Source organism: Pteropus vampyrus, unplaced genomic scaffold, assembly GCF_000151845.1.
Source record: "Pteropus vampyrus isolate Shadow unplaced genomic scaffold, Pvam_2.0 Scaffold142, whole genome shotgun sequence".
In the NCBI taxonomy this organism is placed as follows: Eukaryota; Metazoa; Chordata; class Mammalia; order Chiroptera; family Pteropodidae; genus Pteropus; species Pteropus vampyrus.
The window spans coordinates 344,564-368,026 of NW_011888923.1; the positions used below are offsets into that span (position 1 = coordinate 344,564).

Sequence of the window (23,463 nt, forward strand, 5' to 3'; positions counted from 1 at the left end):
GATTGAATGAATGAATAAATCAGGTTCAAGTCCAAATCACATTTGATCACCCAGAACTTGGTGGTGTAAAGTTGCCACAGCAGAGTATACAGATAAGCCTACACTAAGGATAAATTTCCATCTTATTCCCTTTTATTCTAAAAAATTGTCTGTAGCATTTCTATTGGAGATTTTCTATTTGTTAATCATAAACGGACTTTACTAAAGCATCTGGCCCTGGATTAGCTTTGCAGTGTTTAAGACTTTAATGAACGTCAAGTAATTCCCAGCCTCTGTGTAAGGCGTTGCCAGGAGGCCCTGGTATTACAGTTTGTCTAAAGCCTGTGATCAGGAGTCTCCGACATTCATTCCGCACCGCACCCCTGACTTACATTCTTCTTCCCTTCAGATTAGTCACGATTCACTGGTTGTAGGATGATGGGTTTTTTTCTCTCAAGGTTTTGATTTGTTGTTGAAAAGAGTAATGGGAAAAGTCGATATGCTATATGATTTCTTTTCATGGAAATTCAGTAAATTTCAGAAGAGTACCTTATATAAATCAGTCTTGACAAACATCTTGTTTTATTTATGTTATAACAGGATATTGGATGGAGTCTGCTGCATGTTATATGTTCATTATAGCATAAGTGAGGATGCTGGAAGAGACCACACAGTTGAGGTTTCCTGATATAATCAAGACAGTATCTGATTAGCAGCATAATAATATATAAATTTGAGTTTTTATTTATTGTACTTTGACCAATCAGAAACATTTTCAATTTTTGTTTTGAAAATTGTTGTTTTAGAAATTTACCAACATGGCTCCCTTTGGGCTGAGAACTTCATGAATTGACTTCTGTTCAGAAGTCCCAGACAACAACACTTTTAACACAGAATACATGGTATATTCTTTTTTGTCTCATTTGGATGAAGAAGACTTTTTGAACTTAATGCTTTAATATTTTGTTCCTTTTTTAGATGATCTGTTGAACTTTATGTTGCACTCTGTTCTTTCCCCTAAACATGACAATTTCTAAAGGGTAGGTGGGCAGGTAAAAGGCCACTTATATTAACAGCTTCTGGTGATGGCACTTTCATTACTTATTTGCAGCAGAGATTCCATTTTTGATCATTTTCACGGAAATGTCTTTTCTCTAAGTTCTTATTCGTCACGCTATCGATGCAGCTCTTCCCAGCTGTGACCCCCGCTTTGCTTTCCCGGGTGAACCACCTCAGGTTGCTCTTTTTTATATGATAGCTTTATCATATAAAAGCTGATATATAATTCACGTACTTTATATTTCACCCCTTTCAGGTGTAGAATTTAATGGCTTTTAGTGTATTCACAGATTTGTGTAAATAGCACCACGATCAATCTTAGAATATTTTCATCAGCCCCCCCAAAAATCTGTACTCATTAGTCACTTCCCATCCCCCACCTGCAGGCAACCACCTGGTTCACCTTCCATCTGAATAGGCTTTTGCCTATTCTGAACATTTCGTATGACTGGAATTATTCAACAGTGGTCTTTTGTGACTGGCTTCTTTAACTGAGGGTAATATTTTTAAGTTTCACCCATGGCATAGTATGAGCCATTTTTATGTATAACCTTTATTTCTCCTTTGAGCTTTGTCTGGTGTATCTTTTAAAATGTAGCACCTACAATAAAGTAACATTCCCCAGATCTGATCAGCACAAAGAGGCAAGGAATTATCTCAGTTTTCCTAAAAGCTCATCTTCTTAATGTAGGTATAAGCTTTTATGAATGTGTGCTCATCACATTCTTTTTTTTTCTTGTGCTTTGGTCTTCATTTTCCTTTTTATATTTACCTTTGCTAAGCCATTTTGGCCCCACCGTCAGCTTTTTGACTGAATTTTGAACCAGGCATAAGACCTAAAATTTATCACAGTTATTTTCATTGGTCAGCTGCCCGATGTCACTAACAGCAGTATTAATAACAATAAAAAAATTGAATTTATTCATCTTAGTGCTTATATGTTAGGCAAAAGCTTCAGCACTTTTTATGAATGAATTCATGTAATCTTCATAATAGTTTTATGAGGTAGGGTTACCGCCAACAGGTTAATGAGCACGGCTGTCTTATATTTATACACATAATAATTTAAACTTGAGGACAGGATAGTCCTGTAGTTACTGTACTCCTTGCCATCTCCTTTCTTGAGAATTAGGATAGATTTTGAACATTTCCAGTCAGTAGGCCATTGTTTTGTTTTCCATGTTTGTTGACATATTGTTAGGATTTTGACAGATTCAGTCTCTGTGGCTTGAAATAATTTTATCAGTATCCCATCCACCCCTAGCGATTTATTTCTTCCCGGTACTTTCAGGGCTGCTTTCACTTGCCTTCCTAGAATTTATAGGTTCTTCCTCACAGGATTCTTCTTCAAAGATATCTGTCATCCTTTCGTCTCTTTCATACAGGTTTTTCAGTCTGTTTCCACCTTCTGTTTATTTTTTCCTGGTCAGATGATATGCTTTCATGTTTGTCGTTCAGCATTTCTAGTCTAGGTTGAATTTCTCTTTTATTTCTTGAATCTTCTGGTAGAGATCTCTTATTTTTCCTTTTTTTGTTATTCTCTTCTATTTCCTTACATTGACTATTGTAATAGTTTTCTCTATGTGATAAGTTGTTAAAAACTGCATTCAGGATTTTGATGCTGTTTTTATCGCCTTTAACTTTAGCCTCTCACCTGTCTTTAACAACTTTTGGTGTTTCTTCGGTCCTCCATCATGATTTTTCTTTTTCTTTTACTTTCATTGAGTATTATAGACAAGGTTAATCATACTATACTGATTGTTGATTTTCAAAACCTACTCTGTGAAATCATCTTGGTTTTTCAAGACAGAATAAATGTCACCCCAGTCAGTGTTCATTAGCACTTTGTGTTTTTTATGCATGCGCGCGCACGTGTGTATTTTCTCTGAGCTGCTGATTCTCTCCTCCTGCCTCTGCCCACCCTTATCCCCTAGTGAAGAAAAGACAGTGTGCTTGCTGTGTCATTGCAGCTGAAGTCTCTGAGCCACCTTTGCCACCAGATTGCCAGTCTTAAGCTGCTCTGGTACTGAACCTCAGCCTTCTTCCTAGAACGTGGCTTTCTGTTAGAATCCCTGCTCTGCTGTTACTTAGGGACATGGCCTTGAGCAAGGTACTGCACTTTTCAGTTTTGTTTCTTGGTTTTTAGTACTCTTGCCACAAAAGAGTGGTTTGAGGAATGATGAAATCACAATGACCTAACATACATCCGGTGCTCAGCAAACTTTGGTCCCCTCTCCTCTCTCCCTTGTGACTCCAGGGGCTCGGCTCGCATAATTCCTGAACACTGTAGTTTTGAGTGTTGGCTGGAGTGTTGGTTCAACAACTGTGTATTTCCTTCTGAAATATACCAGATCTTTCCTTTAACTCCAACTCTCAGCAGCCAGATTCCACGTCTTCAGTTTGCAGTGACAGTGGCCAAACAAAAATAAACATTATGCTCTTGATTTTAGTTCTAGTTTTAATGTATATTATGGATCATATTTTGAGCTTGGTACTAGGTTATTGGTGATGGAGTTGTGAATGAAAATATACTGACATCTGTGAATCATGCATTATGAGAAAAAATTTTTAAGTTTTGTCTTGGAAAAATTTTCACGAGATCTTTCTCAGTTCATGTTAATGGTTGAAATAATTAAAACTGTATAGAGAATTTCAAGATCTTCTAAATCCCACCTTTTTTCCTAAGTTATTTTGGCAGTTTCTTGCAAATAAACAGTATATTTTGCAGAAGACTTTGAGATCTAGTGTTCTTAATGGACCGTATTATTTAATATTTAGTATGAACGCGTCTACCTCAGGCCTTCCCTCCAGTTATTGTAATGGCCATCATTGTAAAAGGATGCTTTGGTGTGGTAGAAATTGCCAAATGCGGTGCCATTTGATCTAAAAGGTCACAGTAAAAGAGACATTTAAATTAAGTTATAAATTACAATTGAAGAACAATATTTTGATGTGTGAGACCAGAGATGTCAGAGCAGGGAGATGTAATTCATGGGTTCATTATAGAACAGAGGTGCCTGACAGCTGAGCCATGCCAAAAGGAAAATTTATTTGCAACATCACACAGACAGAAAATGGCAGCTCGGATGAGAAGCCGGAGCAGAAACTTGAAACCTTGTGGTAATACGCAGTTTATGCTAATAAGACTGCCTGAGACCCAGAGATGTGTAATGATCGCTGTAATATAAATGAGGTGTTCGGACACGTGCACACTTTCAATCTTATTTAAATTAAGACCTCGTCCTTGCTCTATAAAATAACACACTTTATAACCAGGCATTAAGGTTGATCCTCTCACCTCTCTGTCCAGTATACAGATTTGCTGAAATTTCAGAATTGTTTAGGCAGGAGAGTTAAAGCTTGAAACAAGATTTTCATCATGGTTGCTTTGAGGAAGGATATAATTTAATGTTTATAGCAATCCATGAGAAGTTCAATCATGAGTTAATTAAACTGTAGGCAGTCATTAAGTATTATTTATTCTTTCGAGAAGCTTGCCAGTAAAGCACTTATATGTATTAAATTACAGAAAGTAATAAGCAGGGAATGATTTGTCAGGCAGAATGAGAGTAGCAGATTTAACGTGGGCAATTATGCAGAAATGTGTTTTTCTTTTTGTGGCATGATCCCTTCTTTCTGCTAAGCACAGAGAGGTCAGAGGCCGCGACGAGACAGTGGGGGAAATGTAGCTACCAGCACTGTGGGCACTTTCGAATGCTCTTAGGTAAGAGCCAGGTACCTAAAATATAACTCCCGATGGTGATACCACTGAACGGTTTATAGCCTTTTGACGTTACAGAGTCTTCTGTCACATCATGTCTCATTTAATGCTTTGCGTTGTCCTTTGACACAGCTGAAGGATGGTGGTGTTAGGTCCATTTGACAGATGAGAGCCTCAGCCCAGCTGGTCTGTGACAAAGCTGCTAATAAGAATCTGTCTCCTGCCTCAGATGCTGTGCTGCGTCCACTAGGCTACAGAAGGCATTGACTGGACGTTCATGGGGAAAGGGCCGCTGAGGCTCTGAGGTCATTGAGAGCTTTCTCTGCAGCTGGCTGAATGGGTCCAGTTACATAGGGCAGTGTCTTTGGCTCTGCGTGGTGCACTGTGGTGGTTGCGTTGTTCACTGTGGTGGTTGCGTTGTTACCATGGCACCAGAGCAGGAGTTTGTTACTCAGAAGCTGCTGCTGCTAGCACCAAAATCCCCTACCAGGTCCACTCTGCTGGTCCACTCATGGCCTCCTGGCTGGCACAGCGTCTGGCGAAAGGAGGTGCTCAGTAACTCTGTGCCGAATGAATGGAAGGCAGCGAGACTGCAGGGGTGCGGCCTCTGCTGAGTCCGGGATGTCCCACTGGGTCTCATGGGCACCCGAAGACGCGGCAGAGCAGGGCTGGATACCTGAGGGTGGAAGACTTCCTGTTAGCTCATTCACAATGAGCAAACCAACACAAAGGGAAACACACAACCTGAGGATTCCGTGGAGGGACCAGAGGGACCAGCCGACAGACTGCTGGAAAACAGCGAGACGGGGATAGTTCTGTGTGACAAAGTGACTTTTGAAAGGCTAGTGGATTGGTAAAGAATCTCCATTTTCTAGCAGATTCCTCAGATCTTTACTTGCGCTTTAGGGGAAGGTGGATTTTACTTGTGTAGAAGTGCAGCCTTGCAGTTCAGTCATGTGCAAGTGGCAGATTTTCAAGTCTGTGCTTCTCTGATCATTGGATTAAACACACACGCACGCACGCGTGCGCCCCTTTGATAATGTGGTTCAAAACAGTCATTTCTGCTGAATGACGTCTGCTTTAGTGGCTGGCAGGGTGATGAGGATAATGTTAAGAGCTAAATGTTTCTCCCACCAGTAGCCTGCGAAGATTGGAAGCTGATGGAGTCAAGATGCTATATCGTGGTCCCTGTTTTTTGCAATGATCTTTTCCCAGCGGCTCCAAAATGATACAAATCTCTATACACTACATGAACACTGCATTTCATCCCAGATTTTACCAGCCTGGCTTGGCTGCAGAATGGATAGACAGGTTTATTTATCTTTAATTGCTTTTCCAAGGCTGTAAAGTAAAGCTGTAAGGCATTTGAGGGTTCTTACCCCACCGCCACCCCACCTTCATTGCAGTTTCTTTGAACCATTTTCTCTAGGGAAATGGTGGAGAATCTTACCCGTGTTAAAGGGCCTCTTACCTGAGAAGTGTTGGGAGGCCTGGACTGAATTTCCTCCCTATCTAGATGTTTCGGTGTGGTCATGACAGTTGTTTAACATTTGAAACCCATATGTTTCAGAAGATGAAATTTTCTAATTCTTCAGAGCTAAATGTTATATTAGAGGGGAATCTTTTTAATGACAATTTTTAGAGATTTAGGATGGCCAGTATTTTGGTAAACTACCAACTCTAAGTTGCATGAGGAACACAATTGAAATATTTAGTTTAGCTCTTCCTCCAACATTATTTTGCCCCCAGTCTGAAAAAAGAAAATCTTTACATTCATGTAGAAAATAAATTCCTTTCAAGACAGTGCTTACTTGCTCATGACACATCAAGCAAAGAAAGTAGAACCCAACTTTTTAGGACCCTGGAGTTTGGATGTGGCATTCAGATAGCTGTATTATTCGAGACCAGTGCTGTAAACGGATTCTCACAGGTTACAGACACCATTCTCAGCGGGACATTTCTGATGTCTGCTACCTCTGTCACTCACAACTGTGCTGTCCCTAGCACCTAGAATAGGGTCTAGCACTGTTTAGCACTCAGTAAATATTTGTGGAGGGAATGAAGGGTATCTTGCACTCCAATAATTTCCCCAAAGTGCTCAAAAGATAGTCTTCATTCTTGCGAAGCTATGTGGGGTTGTAACACTTTAAGTATGTTAAAAAGATATCTTTAATAAAATGTAATTAAAGTATTTCTTTAAGGATTTTTTTTTTTAAAGAATCAGACAAGATTCCTGGAAAGTGGAAGTAAATGTTTAGAACGTGAAGAAGAAGATGACTATTTAGAAAGCTTCTTTTTGGCTCCCTGGGAAGAGGGCACACTAGGACACCTTTCGTCCTAGCTTGTGTGAACGACAGTACAGTAACGTCCTTTGTTCAGTAAATATTTCGTTACTGTTGGTAAATAGTCCATACCTTTTACTTTTCAAATGTGTCTTCATGTAGAGATAGGAGAGGTAGATACTCTAAATATTTATTGAGTTTATATTATGGAAAGGTCAGGGACAGGAATATTTTAATAAGACAGACAGTAGATCGCGTCAAAGAGCAGGGTTATTTGTTATTTAGAGAACAGAGCAGCGGAAGGAAGCTCAGGTTACCACATAAATTGCAACAGCTTTATCAAGGGAAAGTGTGACCTGACGTGAAGATTTGTAAAGGAAGTGTGAGTGCTGGGTTTTGGGGGAAATGCCTCTTTCTCTAATAAGCACCTCACTAGAAACTCGACTGGGAGACCTGCAGGTTGTAGTCTGCCTCTAATACAACAAGTTCAGTAAGTTAGTCAAAACATTTCTTCTAGCTATCATGTGAACTCTCCTTGGTTCACCAAAAGGCAGGAATGTCATAGGGATTAATGATGTTTGATTGAACTTCAATCACTTGTTCACTTTTGGAATGGGCTTCATATTTTCATGAGTAATTTACTATTAGCCATAAGATTTAAATTTTTAAAATTTTTTCTGTGTACTGAGCCAGTTTTAATCAAATTTCATAAATTATTAACATGAGTAATTATGGGAAACATAAGTGGTTTTTGTTTATGGTTTAGCAGTTTTTTTCTGTGTCTGAAAAGTCTGCTCTCTAAATATAGAAACTTGATGAAAATTAAGTAGCGACTGCTTCCTTTATTTTTTTCTTTCCTTTTAAAAATAAATAGCTCACACATTTAGCATAGTAATTTGCCAGGTACAGTTCTAAGCAACTTACATGTATTTTCTAATGTCATCCTCACAATAGCCCTAAGAGCTAGATGTTAGTGTTATTTATACCCATTTTTAAAGATGACAAAATTGAGGCCAAAGAGGATGAGTCGCTTGCTGAGATCACACACCGAGGTAAGCAGTAGAGCTAGCATTGCACCTACCGTCTGGCTCCAGAGGCCATTTTTTTTCATTTCCTCTCCTTGTAATTACCCCATGTACTATAATTACCTCTCGTAAAATGCTGTTAGTTCGCCATGAGCTTTTTATGAAGAATTTATAGTTTGATCGACTTGAATTGACTTCAGATTATCACTAAAATGTGTGCTTAAAAAAAAACTTAGATAGGCATGCAGTTTTTCCTTCAGTTCCAATCCATGTTGTTAAGCTCTCATTATAGATCCTCATTATATTGTAGAATTTGGCAAATATCTGCTTGTTCTAGATATTAGGCAAAGTAAGAAAATCCAACTTTATTTTTATCTTTTTATACTTTTGAAAGAAGGCTGGATCAGTTTTCAAGCATATTTAGTACAGTATAGTATAACATACTATTTCATTTTTAAAAGTCTAATGCTAACTGTCATTAAAAGACATGTTAATGTCTAGCATTTATATCATCATGTCCCCCCACCCCAACACACTGTACCACCACCAAAGCAGGATCCAGCATTGATCATTGTAGGTGCTTGGTTTTAAGGTAGTTGATATGTTGTAATTAACACATAGCTTTGACTTCCCTAGACACTCTGGATTTAAAATGAATTGGAGTCCTCTAAGCTGTACGAATACTTAGCAAATTTTAATTTGTAATTGTTTTGATGTATGAGCAATGAAAACAAGTATTTGTGATATCTCTTCTAATAGCAGTTGAATAGTTAGAAGAGAGACTTGCTACGTATATTTCAAATATTTATTTCATCCAACAAATATTTATCACAGGCTTACTACACGCCCAGCCCTGATGGTACAGCCGTTGCTAGGAAGGCGGTCTGTCCGACCTTCTTATGACTCTTCTGTTGAAGATAGGAAATGTGGGGCTCTCTCCCCTTGTGCGTCTGCAGCTCTTTGCCTACGCCTGGCAGTAATTACTGCAGCTTCCTTGATCTTGTCATCTTGTATCTGTTGTATCCCCACAATATATTCCCACTGGTTTGTAAGTTTCCTAGAAATAAAAACTATGACTTAATAAGGTTTGTTCCTTATTTGTACCGAGTGTTCAGCAGATGCTGGTGAGTTGTTCAGACTAGGGGTTGACACTCAGGTGAAAACATCAGAATGTCCACTCTGTGAGGGCAGCTCTGTCTGTTTTGTTTTCTGTTCTCTCCCGTATCCCTGGGGCCTGGTACAGGGCCTGGAACTTGCTAGGCACTCAGCGACGTGAGGCTGAATGGATTCAGATAAATGGAGATTTAGTTTTGGGTTGAGTGTACCTGGGAACACTAGTTGAGGGTATTTATATGTGCGTTTAACAGGTCTGTCTTCTGCTGCATCACCTTGTACTATGCACCATGTTAGGCACTGGAGACACAAGTCTTAGCCAAAACAGATTTTCGTGTCAGGGAAATAGACCTGTAAAGGAAAGGCAGATTTCTAGTGAGAATTTTGAGGGGCTAGCCATAGTTTAGGGAAGTAGATTGAGCAAGAGGATCTTTCTAGCTGCTACTTCTTTCCATTGTCTACAAGTTGAGACTCAGGAACAAGGAATGGGTAGGGTCACAGGAACCAAGGCAGGAGTGTCTACAAAATACAGTGAGGTCTGTGGGACCAGGCACTGACCAGAGTTGAAAAGGATATGGAGTGAAAAAAGTTCATTAGCTTTCCTGAGAGTGAATCTGGTCCTAGAAGGGAGATACAGACAAACTAGCATCTGCATTGTGTGTACTGAAAAGTTAATATACTGTTGCGAATTACTAGTTTCTTTAAAGAGCTCTTCTGTTTTAGGTACTTGAAATTTTTTTAGTGAAGTTACTACAGTTGAAAGACTTAAAGAAAAATGCTTAAGGGAAAGAACATAATCTAGTATATCGTCAGGCTCCTTCGAGGAAAATGGGACAAAAGTCGGGATCACATTGACAGGGGTTGAGTCTTGGCTCCATCGCCTACTAGCTTAGTGTGAGGAGCACCTTCATTTGACCTTTCTATGCCTTAGTTTCCTCATCTGTAAAATGGAATGACAGTAGTTCCTATCCCATTAGATTAAATGAGAGAATACCTTCCTCATAGGATTATGAAAGATATTGAGTGCATGGAACGTGCCAGGCCAGACGTTCTTAATCTTATTTCTATTATGGCCAAAATGTTCTCTGCCTTACCTGTCTCCCTCCCCCGGAACGGCTGGAACTGGGAGGGCGGTTGGATAGCAGGGTCGTGAGTCTGAACGCCCGTTCACCGATTCCCCTGTCAGAGGGAGGAACCGCAGGGCTTCCCTCCTACCGATTTGCGCCCAGTCCTGTCATTTGGTACAGTTAACTAACTAGAACTGCTGTTGTTTCAGCTCCACGAAAGCGGGTATGACGCTGGCAGAGCCCTGCAGCGCCTGGTGAAGAAGCCGGTGCCCAAGCTGATCGAAAAGTGCTGGACCGAGGACGAAGTGGTGAGCTCTGACGGGAGTGCGCCCTGTGCTCTAGGTCATCGGGCGTTTCCTTCTCAGTGTGTGACTGCCTGCCACTTGGGGGCAGAGGGCCTCATCGCAGAGACTCAGCCGTGTGTACAGACGGGCCGTGGCGTCCAGCAGGCACAGAAGGATCCTTTAAGCCTCGTAATCAAGAAAGGCTTGATTCTAGTAAGCTTAGGGTTCCGTAAGAGGCCGGAAAAGTTTTCCCAGGTTTCGTGGAAAGAGAAGAAATTGGTAGTTACTCTTAAAAAAACTTAGTTTTGGTTGGTTGCTTCGTCTTTGGTGTTCGATACCTCTCTATTTTGAGACACACACTTGTTAAAACTAGCTGATACATAACCTAGAATAGGGCTGGTGACTTTTTTTTATCTTGAGACCTGGCAGATCCCTGGCCTGCTGAAAGATATTAGTCAAAAACAGGAAGCATAGATTTGATTAAATAAATACAGCAGATCTCCCATATTCATTCTATTATTATGGCCCATTAAAGAAGGTGGGAAGGTCGAAATGTGCCCACAAATACAGATTTGCAAACTCACGGATTCCTGTCTCAGCAGAGTTCTCCCGAAGCTGCATCCCCATCTTGTGACTTTTGAAAGGTGTTTCTGGAAAAGACTTTGCAGGTGTCTTGTTCTTTGCAAATGCAGTCGTCAGTATGAGTGTTACTGCTTGGCATTTGCTCTTTAGGTGAGTGAAATCAGGGTGAAGGCTGGCACTGAAACACGTATTGATTGTTTAAGTTCCTCACCTACATTTTAAAATATGCTAAGAAACTTTAGACATTTTATGTGCTTTTGTGATCCCGTTTTTTCGGCAACATTTATTGAGTGCTTATTATGTGCCAGGAGCCATATCAAGAGGCACACAAGGTCCCTCCTGACAAGGCTTATGTTTTTAGAGGGCGATCACTTGTAGATCGGGGTATGTCGGTGGTGGCCCAGGTGCTGAGGAAACTGGAGTGGGGTGGGGTGGGCGGGGATGAACCGGTGGGAGCGCTGTGCTGTCTTCTGTAAGGGGGCTCAGGAAAGGCCTGGTGAGTACCATTTGAGCAGAGACCTTAGTGAAATGAGATGAGCCTTTTGGATTTCAGGGAGAAGAGAGTTCTGGGCCCTAATGTGGAAGAAAGCATGCCCAGCGTGTGTTCGAGGTGGGGGAAGGGTCCCGCGGGGGGGGGCAGATGGATCGGGCGCAGCCTGTGGACCCGCGCTCAGCACCTTGCTACTCGCTCTGCATATTCCGAGCAGAGGCGTGACGCACTCTGCTTAGTGAAGAGCGGGCTCCGTGGGCTGTCGTGCGAGCTGGCGACTGGGGATTGAGTAGTGTGGCAGCAGTGGTGGTGATGAGTAGCGAGATTGTGCACGTACCTTGCAGGTCGAACAAGAGAATTTGTTCGTGGATGGCTCGATTTGCGGGTGGGCGAGGGTTGAGAGGAATGGAGGAAAACTAGGAGACAGCAGGGAGGGACCGGAATGGCCCTTGGAGGTTCGGTGATAAAGCACCCTTCAGACTCCACGTTTATCAGACTTAGGATGAAGTCGGGACTGCTGTTTTTAAATTAAAAATTTTTAAACTTTACATGGTTAGTAACGAGATGGAAACATTAAACATTTGTTATTGTTCAGACAGTGGCCAAAGTAAAAGTTAAGCTCGCTTGTTTTGAAAAGTCATATCGATGTTGTTTTTCACCATAGACCTATTTATGTGAGAAGATAAGAGATTTGATTAATAAAAATTCTAAACTCTACAAAAAGCCTTCGTAGAAGAAAGGCTTAAAGAGTTGAAAGGGATGGAACGAGTGTGGGGTGCGATCACCAGCCGTCGGTCCCAGCCTGTGTGCCAACCCAACCCTACCGCTAACCCGGACCAGGGCGGGTGCTCCTCACCCTTGCTCTGCTTCGCTTCCCGAGCTTCTCCTCTCCTTCTCCATTTCCTCTTGGCCTCCCCTCTCCCCCACCTTTGTGTTCCACCTCCACCTCCACCATCCCATCCCTCGGTTCACTCCTGCCTCCTCAGCTCCTCAGGAGCCATGACCCTCTTCCCTTTCCCTCATTTCTCCCTTGACCTTTCATTCCCACTGGAATTTGCCGACAGCACTTGCTTATACTGGGCATGATGCGGGCTCTGTCCCCACCACTGCTGCTTGGGGACTTTTATCAGATAGTGGCATGGAAAGGGGAGCCTCACATTGGAAAAAGCCAGCTTTATCTCGAAAACTTTAACAACTTCAAAGGGCTGCACATTCTTAGTGCAGGATAATGGTCCTTAACTGCTCTTGTTTCATCAGAAGTTTTGAGATGTTTTGGCGGTCATCCAGCCCTGCAGGGCCTTAGGCCACTCGTACCCTTATTTATAAGAAGTTCGGTTTCACTTTCTAAATCCTCACGAGTGAACAAGGAAGGGTGATTGAATAATTGATAGGCCAAAGGAATCTTATGATAAAGGCATCCAGATCAAATCTTTGAATAGTTTCATGTTGCAACAAGGCACGTAGACCAGCTCGACTCTTGACCTTAGCCTGGCTCTGGCTGTGAGAAAACATCTGCTCTGTTCATGTGGCCTCCTCCTGTTGGACTTACTAATTTTTCTCACCCAGGAATCACAGGAATAAGCAAAACAAATGTGTCCTAATTAAAATAAGCATGTGCGCCTTCCTCCGTTTTTTTCCCTCAGTTTTTTATGTACTTGGATGTTCTTGTTATTTTTAAACATTATTGTCCCCAGTACATCAGTTTGATCTGACTACAATGGCGTCACTGTTTACCTTTGTGTTTATGCGAGTTGAGCATCGTGTGAAAGGGTTGGTGCAATGAGCACCTGGTGATCTGAACCCCCGTCTGGACTCTGAGCAGGCAGCCCACGTGCCTCCTGGCTCCGGGAGGTCCACTGGCCCCATATGGGCTCATCTCTCTTGCCATTCTGAGCCCCAGCCATCCTCAGAGGCTTGGTGCAGTGCTCGCCCACCCCATGGGGGCCGCCCCCTCTCAGAACTGTATCTCCTCTTGCATCATTCATTGGCACTTAATCTTTTGTTCCTCATGCTCGCTTTTTGTCATCCTCACCAGCTCTCTTCCTCACTATTTTTATTTCTGGGTTGATTGCCCTCCTGGTTTGTAATGTTACTAAGAACAAGAATTTATTCATGGTGGGGTCACGTCTGGTAGAGAATAATGTCTCTACCTATGAGAGGCTTGAGGGATATTGATGACTCCCGATTATTTATAAAGATTCTTCACAGTCCTCAATCCAGCATTTTAAGTTATAATTTTCAATATTCGTTAGCATCAAAGTGAAAAATTTTTACGTGCATCCAAAACTGACCTTAAAAGTTTTACTTATGGAAGAAGTTCACAAATTATTAATAACAATATCACCAACCTCCTCTCTTCTTAGATCTTTCAGATAGTCACGGATTCTTGCCTCAGAATTACACAGTGGGAGGCCTTTCGTTTCACACTTTCTCTCAGTAATTCCTGTGACTTTGTGCGTGTAGACATACATAGTATTTCTTTTTGAAGTTGCTTTGGGGCCAAGATACTCTAAATCTTGTTGAACTAAGCCAGATTTGTCAGCTCCTAGGCCAGAAAGTGACAAATGAACTCTGCTTTAGTGGAGTGACTGAGAAATACCTTGGTAGCTAGTTCATGGCAAAGTCTTTCAGGCTGAATAAACCAGTCAGATCAGAGAGGCATTCTTAAAGAAATGCTAGGTCAGTTCATGAAGCTTATTAAATAACCACGGTGTGGGCTGGGGTGGAGCCAAAGTGAACGGTTGGCTGCTGCGTTTGAATTATATTGATGGTTAACCAGTTTCGCTTACATTATGCTAAAAATATTGTTCCTTTTCAGGAAGCTATCCAAATCAGTAGAACTTAAGAAGAGGAAGAGGAGGAAAATACGTATCAGAACTTTAAAAAAAAAAAAAAACCCGAAACCCTAGATTATTAGGTTTTCAATTAAACATGATGAACACATTTAAATATAACACAACGGCCCCAGGCAGCACCGCACCTAATCGAAACGGATTAAGTCACCCATTCATGCTCAGATAGTTATTAATTCTGTTTATTTATGCATGCAGGCTGAAGGGAGCATTTGCTGCTGGCGTGGTGTGGCATATCGCACTGGGATCCCCCTGCCGCTAGATGCTCTGCTCTTAATTAGCATTCAGCTGTTGATTACGGAAATACTGGGAATGCTAATTGAATTCTTTTTAAAATTCCGGGCCTGCTTTTTCCCGGTGGAGTTTGGCCTGACTTGCAAGGTTGTAAGATTGGGTGCTCCACTGAGCTATGCATTTCACCCTTTGCTTCCCATCCACTTGGCCGGTGTTTGTTTTGGAAATTATTTTCACGTTGAATTAACTTTCAGCAAAAATCCAGGTGTTGCGTAAGAGAAAGGTTTTGTTGCTTACAGTATTCCTGCAGTGTTTTCATTTCGTCTTGGGTAACTAAATTTTATCTTGATGTACGTTTCTCTTTAAATATGTTATTCCAATTTTGATGTAATATTGATACAAATAACAACCTAGATACAAATAGCCTCTGAAAATTTTACCCAAAGACAGTTGATCCATGGTGGCGATAAACCTTAATTGGCCATGTACATGGATTTTCAAATTCATAAATTTTAAAACCTCTCAACCATCCTTCTATTTAAAGCTCAGTTTATCATAAATATAAATGAAAGTCCTCCTTTCAAAATCGACATGGCATGGCAAACTAATTTTCTGAATACTTGTAATCCAGTGAACCTAGTGGCTGGTCGAGGAGTTAGTTACCTGGCGCAGTACACACAGCTATCTGCATGGTGTCTCTCCTCAGCAGTATCTTCAGGCACCTTTGTTATGCCCCTTTGGGGATGTCTGCTGGAGAAAATGTTTTCGTTGTTCACTCTTTTCAAGCCAGGCATCTTAATGTGCCAGAAGACAGAGCTGCTCGGTGGGGCAGAAATACAGTGAATTTTATTTACTGTTTGTGTGGCTGCTGTAGAAAATGGAATTCACAGCAAAACCAAAGTCACGGTCCTATACAGCAGGAGGTGAGAGCAGAGAGTGGGACAGTGACAAGGGGCAGGAGAGCCTCCCACAGCCGACAGGTTCTCTCACCTGGATTTTAAGCTGTCCAAAACCTTGGTGTTTAGTTTTAAATTCTGTGTCTTTAGTATAGGGGAAAGCTTAGTTGTATGATATTTATTTTAGGAATGGTCAGATTTCCAGAGTTGTTGAGCATTTTATAGTTAGTTATTCCAGAAATGTTGATGGTAGGAGAATCCTGTAGGTAATCTAATATGAATCCATTCGTTTTATACTTTCGTAAATTTTATGTGACTTTTCCCTACTGTTAGAACACCATTATAAAAACATTAAAGGGCAGTGGAAGCCTCACTATCATCTCAGTTTCCTGGTTTCATGCTCTTCAGGTCTTTGCTCATGTACATACCTGGTTTTATGTCATTGTAAACTTATGTAAGTTGAATCGTGACATGGAATTCTCACTGTCTAAAGATATCTTAGTCTGAAATTTTTTACAGTTCACCTGAGACCTGAAATATAGTCATGCCATATTTAGTGCAACACTAATAGGTATTTAGTAATTTTAAATTAAATCAAAGTAGATTTTCTCTCTACTGATTACCCTTTCCTAAATTTAAACTAAATCGGTACTGTTTCCTATGAACAATTTAATTCTTAGATATGAGAATAGGAGAAATAAGAGAAATATAAATGTTGACATAATACATGTAAGTAATACACATATTATACTTACTCATGTTATATATTCTTAGGATTGTCCATGGTAAAAACTAGTCCTTAATATTACGAAAGGGAAATGTACATTCAGGTAAAATTTGCCTAATGTTTCAAGTATTAATGGAATTGAACTGTTTTTCCTATAATTGGCTCCCATCAGCCTTGAATCAAACCCTTGTTTAAAGAAGTCACTAGTGTGGATAGAGTTTATTGTCAAGTCCTTTGGAAATGAAACAGCAAATTAAAAATCAATTATATGTGCAGAAAAGTAGGTGTGAGGCAGTCAATTTCGTCAATTAGTTTGCAGAAAGATTGTAATGTGTAACAAGCTGTAAAGAGAAACGTATTTTAAAAATCCTTTCATAAATGATGTGCGCCAAGCATTAGAAGGGGGAGATATTTCAAAAATTTATTTCAGTATTTTGTGTCAGTAGAAGTAGTCTCTGGGTTAAATTTACAAATTTAGCTGTGACCTTACCTTCACACACGTGGCCATATTGCTCTCTAAGCTTCCTCTTTATACTGTGGTCAAAGTTAGTGTACCTGTTTTTTTCTTTATAAGTAAGGCCATTCTTTAGGTTGCTTAATTCCTACCTTAATTTTAGGGGTTTTTTGTTTTGTTTTGTTTTGTTTTGTTTTTAAGCCAGCACTAAATCGTGCACTCTTCAGGGCTCCACGTGTGTGCGCGCCTACAGGAACGTGTGTGCTTCTGCACACGTATGTGTTCAGGCCGTGGGACAGTACAGCACAGAGACGAGACCTGGGAAGTAACCCCACGTTGCATACGTGCATATTCTAAATTATTCCTTGCTGCTCAGAGTAATCTTTTAAAATCAAAGAGTAATTTTTATAGGACATTTTTCATTTTTGCTTGAAGGGAGCATTGAGGAGAATCTTAAACTTGAAAGATTAATAAATACCGGAGCAGTGAGTTATTGAAACCATGTTTTCTATCTTATTTTCAAGGGCGTGTAAAAAAATGGAAATAGCATACACTTTCAGCCCTTCTCGATCATCTTTCTCTGTTCTTTTAAAAATTGAGAACAAGACACAAGGGGACCTGAGAGATTGCATTTGTTCTCCCATACACAGAGTGGTTATTTTATAAATGAAGAGGACAGAAAACTCTTTTCTTCTGCAGTTCCTTAGCAACAGAACTGGAATCAATTTTAATGTGTATGCGTGGAACACTCTGTATGGTGACGTTGGCTTCTTACATTTTCACCGGAGAAACATGTTATATTAGCCAGGTAACTGGACCTCAGGGTTGGGGAAAGGAAATAAGAGGTTAAAAGAAAAGGAACCCCACAGTGAAAGGAAGTAACTCACTTCAAGCTGTCTCCTCTCTCCCGGTGTGCCTGTGTCTTAAATCTAAGGTCTCTCTTAGGGAGATGTAATAATGGCCTCGGTAGCCCCCACCTGCGACCTTCATATTTCCTAGTAGTGTTCTGTTCTTCTTCCCCCAACACCCTGAATACTAAATGATACTTAAAACTGTTTCATTACTCCCTTTAAAATATTTTTCCAAGGTACATGGATAGGGATGAATTCCAGTGCATTTTCCGCATACGTAAAGCAGAGTGCTGAGGTGTTAGGAGACAGAATGTGTTTGGTAGTCCTAAATAAGAAAGACGGTCTCTGCAATTACCCAGCCTAGCGTTCAGGCCCGGGTCTGTCTCCCTGGCTCTGCACTTCTTGCGTTTGGTCTTGGGGCCTGGCAGATGGCAAGCCTGCCCATTCTCCGTTGTCTTGATCCTGTGTGAACATGAAGATAGGATGACCCCTTTATGTTGTCTACAAGGTTACTTATTAAATTCAATTTAGATGACTGGTTCACGTTTATTTTATTCATTCCACAAATATTTGTAGCACCAACTCTCTGCTGGTCACCATTTTATGTGCTGTCGCTACCTACAGCAGTGAACAAAACAGATGGAAATCCCTGTCCTCATGGAGCTGACGTAAAACCAGATCACTAAGTGACGTACCCAGCGTGTTAGCTAAGTGCTAACGAGTGTGAGGCCTGCCATGCTGGGCTGTGATGGCCTCTTGGTATGGGTGCTCCCACGCCAGGCCAAGAGGTCAGGGACTCAGTCTGATTCCTCCTGTGTCCCCAGAACGTAGTCCAGGACCTGGAGCAGGGGTGATGGTCAGAAAATACTGTTTGACTGAGTTGAATAGAACAGAAACCTAGTAGAGGCTGCTTTCTGCTCCAGATCCTCGAATCACTCCAGTGGAGTCAGCCCACGTGGCTGAGCCCCTGCACTGCTGCATCGGGGGGGCTTTTCCAGCCGCTCAGGGCCAGTGTATGTTCTCACTCAAGCAGAATTAACTGGGCGCTTCCCCATTCTTTTCTTCTTAGTAGCTTCCCTTGGAAGGAGCAACCAGCTTCTTCCAGTTGTCTATGGGTTTTTTTGCTAAACTCCAGTTTAAAAAGGGCTCATTTTTTGCCACCATCACTTAATACTTATTGACGTGTGTAGTTCAGGTGTTTTGCTATGAGAGAGTGAGTGATAGAGACAAGGAAGATGTCTCAGTGGATAGCCTGGGGTTAATCTGGCTCCTCTGACCAGACCCCTTCCCACTAGCCATCACTCTTTTGAAAGTGGAATGACCTGTTTGCTGCTGTCTTGGGCAGTCTCTTTCGTGACTACGACACGTAGTCACAGTTGCCTCCAGTTGCGTCCAAACCTCCGGTGTGCTCCCTCTACTTGGTGCCTTTGGAACGTGTCCTTTCAGAGGGCTCGATCCCATGTCATTAGTCCTGGCAATAAGAAACGGAAGAACCACCAAGCACATATGACAAGGAAGTAATACAGAGGTGGCAAGGAAAGTTGCAAGTTAAAAAAAGAACCAAAAAATAAGAGAATGGAACAGAATAACTTCAATTACACTGTATTGCCTAGGGGCTAAAAAAGTCTACTGACACCATATTTAATAAAGTAGGAGTCTAGAGGCCGCTTTTTTTTTTTTTTTTTAATGCATACCCTGTCATTCTGGATCATTATATTAAATGTTCAGAAATTATGACTCCGGGGACACTAGGAAGCGCTCTGTTCTGAAAGTAGGAGAATGCCCTGGGACAGGCCGAGTCCCTGCAGCTTTGTCATCATCGCCCAGTGTCCTGAGGGCACAGAGTACGCTTCTGAAATGCGAGGCACTTGAGGTCAGGACGGAGAGGACATAAGTCATGCTCTTCTCTCTCCCACCTGGAAGACGCCATGTGGGGCTGGGTGAAGTGGGCTTGGGGTGGGGCACCAGCAGGAAGAGGCCTGCTGGCTGTGGAGAGGGTGCTGACCTCAGAGCCAGAAGGCCTGTTGACAGTCCTCAGACTGGTAGCCACCTTTGGGACCTCAAGGAACTCAGGTGCCTCCTTGGGTCTTAGTTTTCTTATTTAAGAAATGCTAAGAAAGGGAGAAGGAGTGGGGAATGGATGAACTCGCTGTGTGACAGGAAACCTGCGTCTCACACCAGTCTCGGCCCGCTGCCCACCCGCACCCTGTTACTTCTCAGGTAAAAAATTGGGCGGATGTTTTATCTAAAGCAAATGGAATCACCTCTGTTTAAGAAATTTGAAAACGCGTATGGACGCACATTCACGTGTTCTTTATTACTAAGAGTTCTTGGTTTCCCCTTGCAGCTGCTTTGTAAGTTTTGATTATAAATTTATTTTTCTACTCTTTCCCATGAGCAATAGTAAAACAAAATCTTTCAGACTACAGAGATGCTCGTCACGCGTACTCTAGGCCATACCGGAGCGGGAGGCAGGGTGGCCCGTCACCAGTGGCTCTGCTTTACGTTGCTTCCGTCCCTGTTTTTCTCCTAACAGCTCCGAATCTTCTCTGGTAGCGCAGTTACTGAAGTCTGTGGAGGTGTCACGTATTTGCTAATAAGCTTCTTTCCACACAGGCACGTTTAGCCTAAATTAGTCATTTTCTTCTTCCATGTAGGGCCACTAATTAATTAGGGTAACAGAACTAAGCAGGCTTGGTTATCCATTTTTGAAAGGGGAGTTGTAGAAAATGAATTTAACAAGATCTTATTAAGCATAGATTTGGGGAACCAATTGACCTGGACCCAAAACCCATCTAATATGAATTTAAAAGTAAAATAGCTTTGCTTGTAGAAGGAAGTTGTTCGGCCCTCGGTCTGTGGTTCCCATTCATGTTCCCAGTGGAACACCATTTGGGACCCTCGATTTCATCAGGCCAGAGTTCCGGTTCCCAGAGCAGCTTAGGACTGGGGTGGACAGTGACCACTTAGTATCCTCCCTCTCAGTCCAGTTCATGGAAATGGAATTCTCCAGTCTTTCAGCAGTAACAAAAGTCGGGAAATTGGCCCCGGCTCACCCTCTGGGACAGCCAGCTTTCTGTCAGCAGCGCAGGACAGCCTGACTTGGGTAGCTGTCTTCCTTGTTAGAACTCTGACCTTATAGTCAGTCAGCTCACATCCCTCTATTAGACATTTCCAAGGATCCATCTAAATTCTCTTTTAAGCAAACGTTCAGACGGATCATTGCATTGCTCACACATTGAGAGGAGTCGGTAAGTATCACACCGTCTTATCCTCCCCTGGTTTGAAATCAGGCCCTCGAGGATTCCATTGTTACCAGGATATGCACGAGCAGGGGAGACACTCTCCATCCCATGAAGGTCTTTGCAGCAGGTGTGGTGGGTTCTTAGCGTGCGAAACCAAACACTGTCTGTTTCTGGATAACCAACTTTAGAGTTGCCTTAAAAAGTATTAAACCAGGAGAAAAAGAGAGGATGGACCCCCAGCCCCCATATTGAATGTAATTCCACCGCATTTCCATACCTGCTCTCTGGTGCTTATGAAATCCTTTAACCACTGCTCACTGTTGTAATGCTGCCTCTAGTCGAACCTTCTGTTCTGTTGTTGATTTGCTCTGTTATTCAAGTGATATTTTTTTATATTTAGCTTAGTTTTTTAGAAACAAGATTGAAAAAAGCAGTACTGATTCTCTTATCCAACAAGGAAAAGAACTGATTGCTGACTTTAGGCAAATAAACTGCGTTTGTTCTTTAACTGCTAAGATCTCTGCAGGAGCCACCACTAACCTTGGTAATTGCCTGGCAGTGTGGCATCCTTGACTGATTTTGGTAGTGGGTATAAATGAGCACTTGAGTTGGATGTTGTCGCCATAGGCAACCTAGAGAGGAGATGGCAGCTACACAGCTGCAAACTCTTTCTGAGTGCCTCTTCTGCTCCTGACAGCGTGCTCAGGTCCACAGGGGACATGGGATGCATGTGCTGCTTCCTCTCTCGGACAGGACATTGGGAAGCGCTCTGAGCGGGAGGTGTATTTGAGAGGAACCTTGAAAGAGGGATAAGATTTCACCAGGCAGAGTGGATAGAGGTTAATGGAAGACCAAAGGCATACAGGAATGTGGGTGGTTGCTTAGCTGGTTGTCCAGTTTGAATGAAGCTATGGATAGGGGAGTGTATAAGGTAGCTAGCTGATTCAAAGCCACCCACTCTTTATGGGAAGAGAAGTTCATGTTTAATTTAATAGGAAATAGGAATAATTACATATTTTTGAATGTGGGTAATGATAAAACTGTGGCCATCATTAACGATTAATCTGGCAGTAGCATGGGATGATGAATCAAAGTGGATAGAGAGAGAATCAGTGGTCTGAAGCCTGCCCGTGCACCAGAATCACCTGGAGAGCTTTAAAATATCCCAGGCCCTGAGAACCGTAGGACCGGGCGAGGACGGAGATTCTGGTGAGAGGTGTTGAGAGCGCCAAGTGTGTAAGTTGTGGTTTTCAACCTGGTTGCACACTGGAATCACAGGAGGAACTTAGACACACACACAGCAGAGACTTGGGTCCCACCCTGGGGATTCTGATTGAGTCCATCTGGGTACAGCCAGTGCCTTGGGGTTCTGACGTGCGGCCGGGTTGAGAAAGACTGAGGTGGAGGTGGTGAGAAGCCGGAGGAGAGACTGCGATTGAGAGGCAAGACCTTTATTTATGCCAGATGCTGTTCTAAGTACTTGACACGAGTTGACTCATTTATTGACATTTTATAGATGAAGAAGCAGCGTCCCAGACAAGAGTGAACTGTCCTGAGGTCCCAGAGCAAGTCGTAGAGCCTGCTTCCCAACCCAGCCTCCTGGTTCCAGAGCCCAGCTCTCGTTACACCGCATGGCCTCTCTAGAGAAGCCTCGCTGATGGGAGGTGGGAAGGAAGGAAGACATGGAAAGATGTCATTCAGGTTTTGTGTTTTGGTAAAAGAGAGAGGAGTCTAGTACTGCCATTAATGAAACTGAAACCAGGGTGCACGCTTTACGGCACAATAGAAGAGTGAGTGAGTGTTGAGTTTGAAGTGGCTATAGAAGATGCAGGTGGATGGAGCAGTTAGAAACAAAGGCCTAAAGACAGGAAAGCGTTCTGGTTTGTAGCGCAAGTTCACAGTTGAGGAGACGGCTTGAAGAGGTTAATTAGCTTGCTTGGGGTCTCAGAGCTGCTGAGTAACAGCCAGGATCTTTCGAGGTCGCCGGGATTAACAGTGCAGAGTGAGAAGAGACTCATGGGGGAGTCGTCATATGAAGGGGTCCTGGTCCGAAGAAGGGGCTGGGACGAGAGCGACGGGAAAGGCTGGGGAGGTCAGTGGTCACTGTGGGTCCCATAAGCAGGGAGACTGAGAGTTGGCCCTCGTGTTGTGCTCCCCCCACCCTCTTTAATTCTCCCCTCTCTTCCACCCCTGACCTGTGGATGCTGCCGTCTCCCCCACACACTCAAGGTGAGCACCTGGGGCCTGGCGCACCCGGGGCATGGTCCGAACCCAGGACCTTCTGCATGTAAAGCAGACGTGCTGACCACCGTACTATGGAGCCACCCTCGTGTTGTGCTTCTTAAGGGCCAGCCCATTTCTTGCAGGGCCTTGCTTCCTAGTGGGGCCCATTAAATACTAAATTGAGCTGAATTGAATTAACATGTAGAGGTCGAAGACAGGCAAGTGGTGAGGAGACGGGCTTTTGTAAATGGAAGAATATTTAGAATTTAAGATTACAGATTGGAACGCTGGTTCCAGATTATATTGTGCTATTTGTCTCCTCAGTCACTCAACAGATGTAAAGCATTTAACTGTGTGCTAGACACCGTGTAAGCTCTGG

General features: G+C 42.4%; 1 protein-coding gene across 4 annotated transcripts in view; it reads left to right on the forward strand.

Annotated features, from left to right (window-relative positions):
- RERE (arginine-glutamic acid dipeptide repeats) overlaps nucleotides 1-23,463 on the forward strand; it is a 366,623-nt gene that overhangs the window by 269,657 nt on the left and 73,503 nt on the right. For all 4 annotated transcript variants that reach the window (XM_011368442.2, XM_011368444.2, XM_011368443.2 and 1 more), the window contains one exon: nucleotides 10,456-10,554. In XM_011368442.2, coding sequence (XP_011366744.1) covers nucleotides 10,456-10,554 — 99 coding nt within the window. The remainder of the gene's footprint in view (nucleotides 1-10,455; nucleotides 10,555-23,463) is intronic.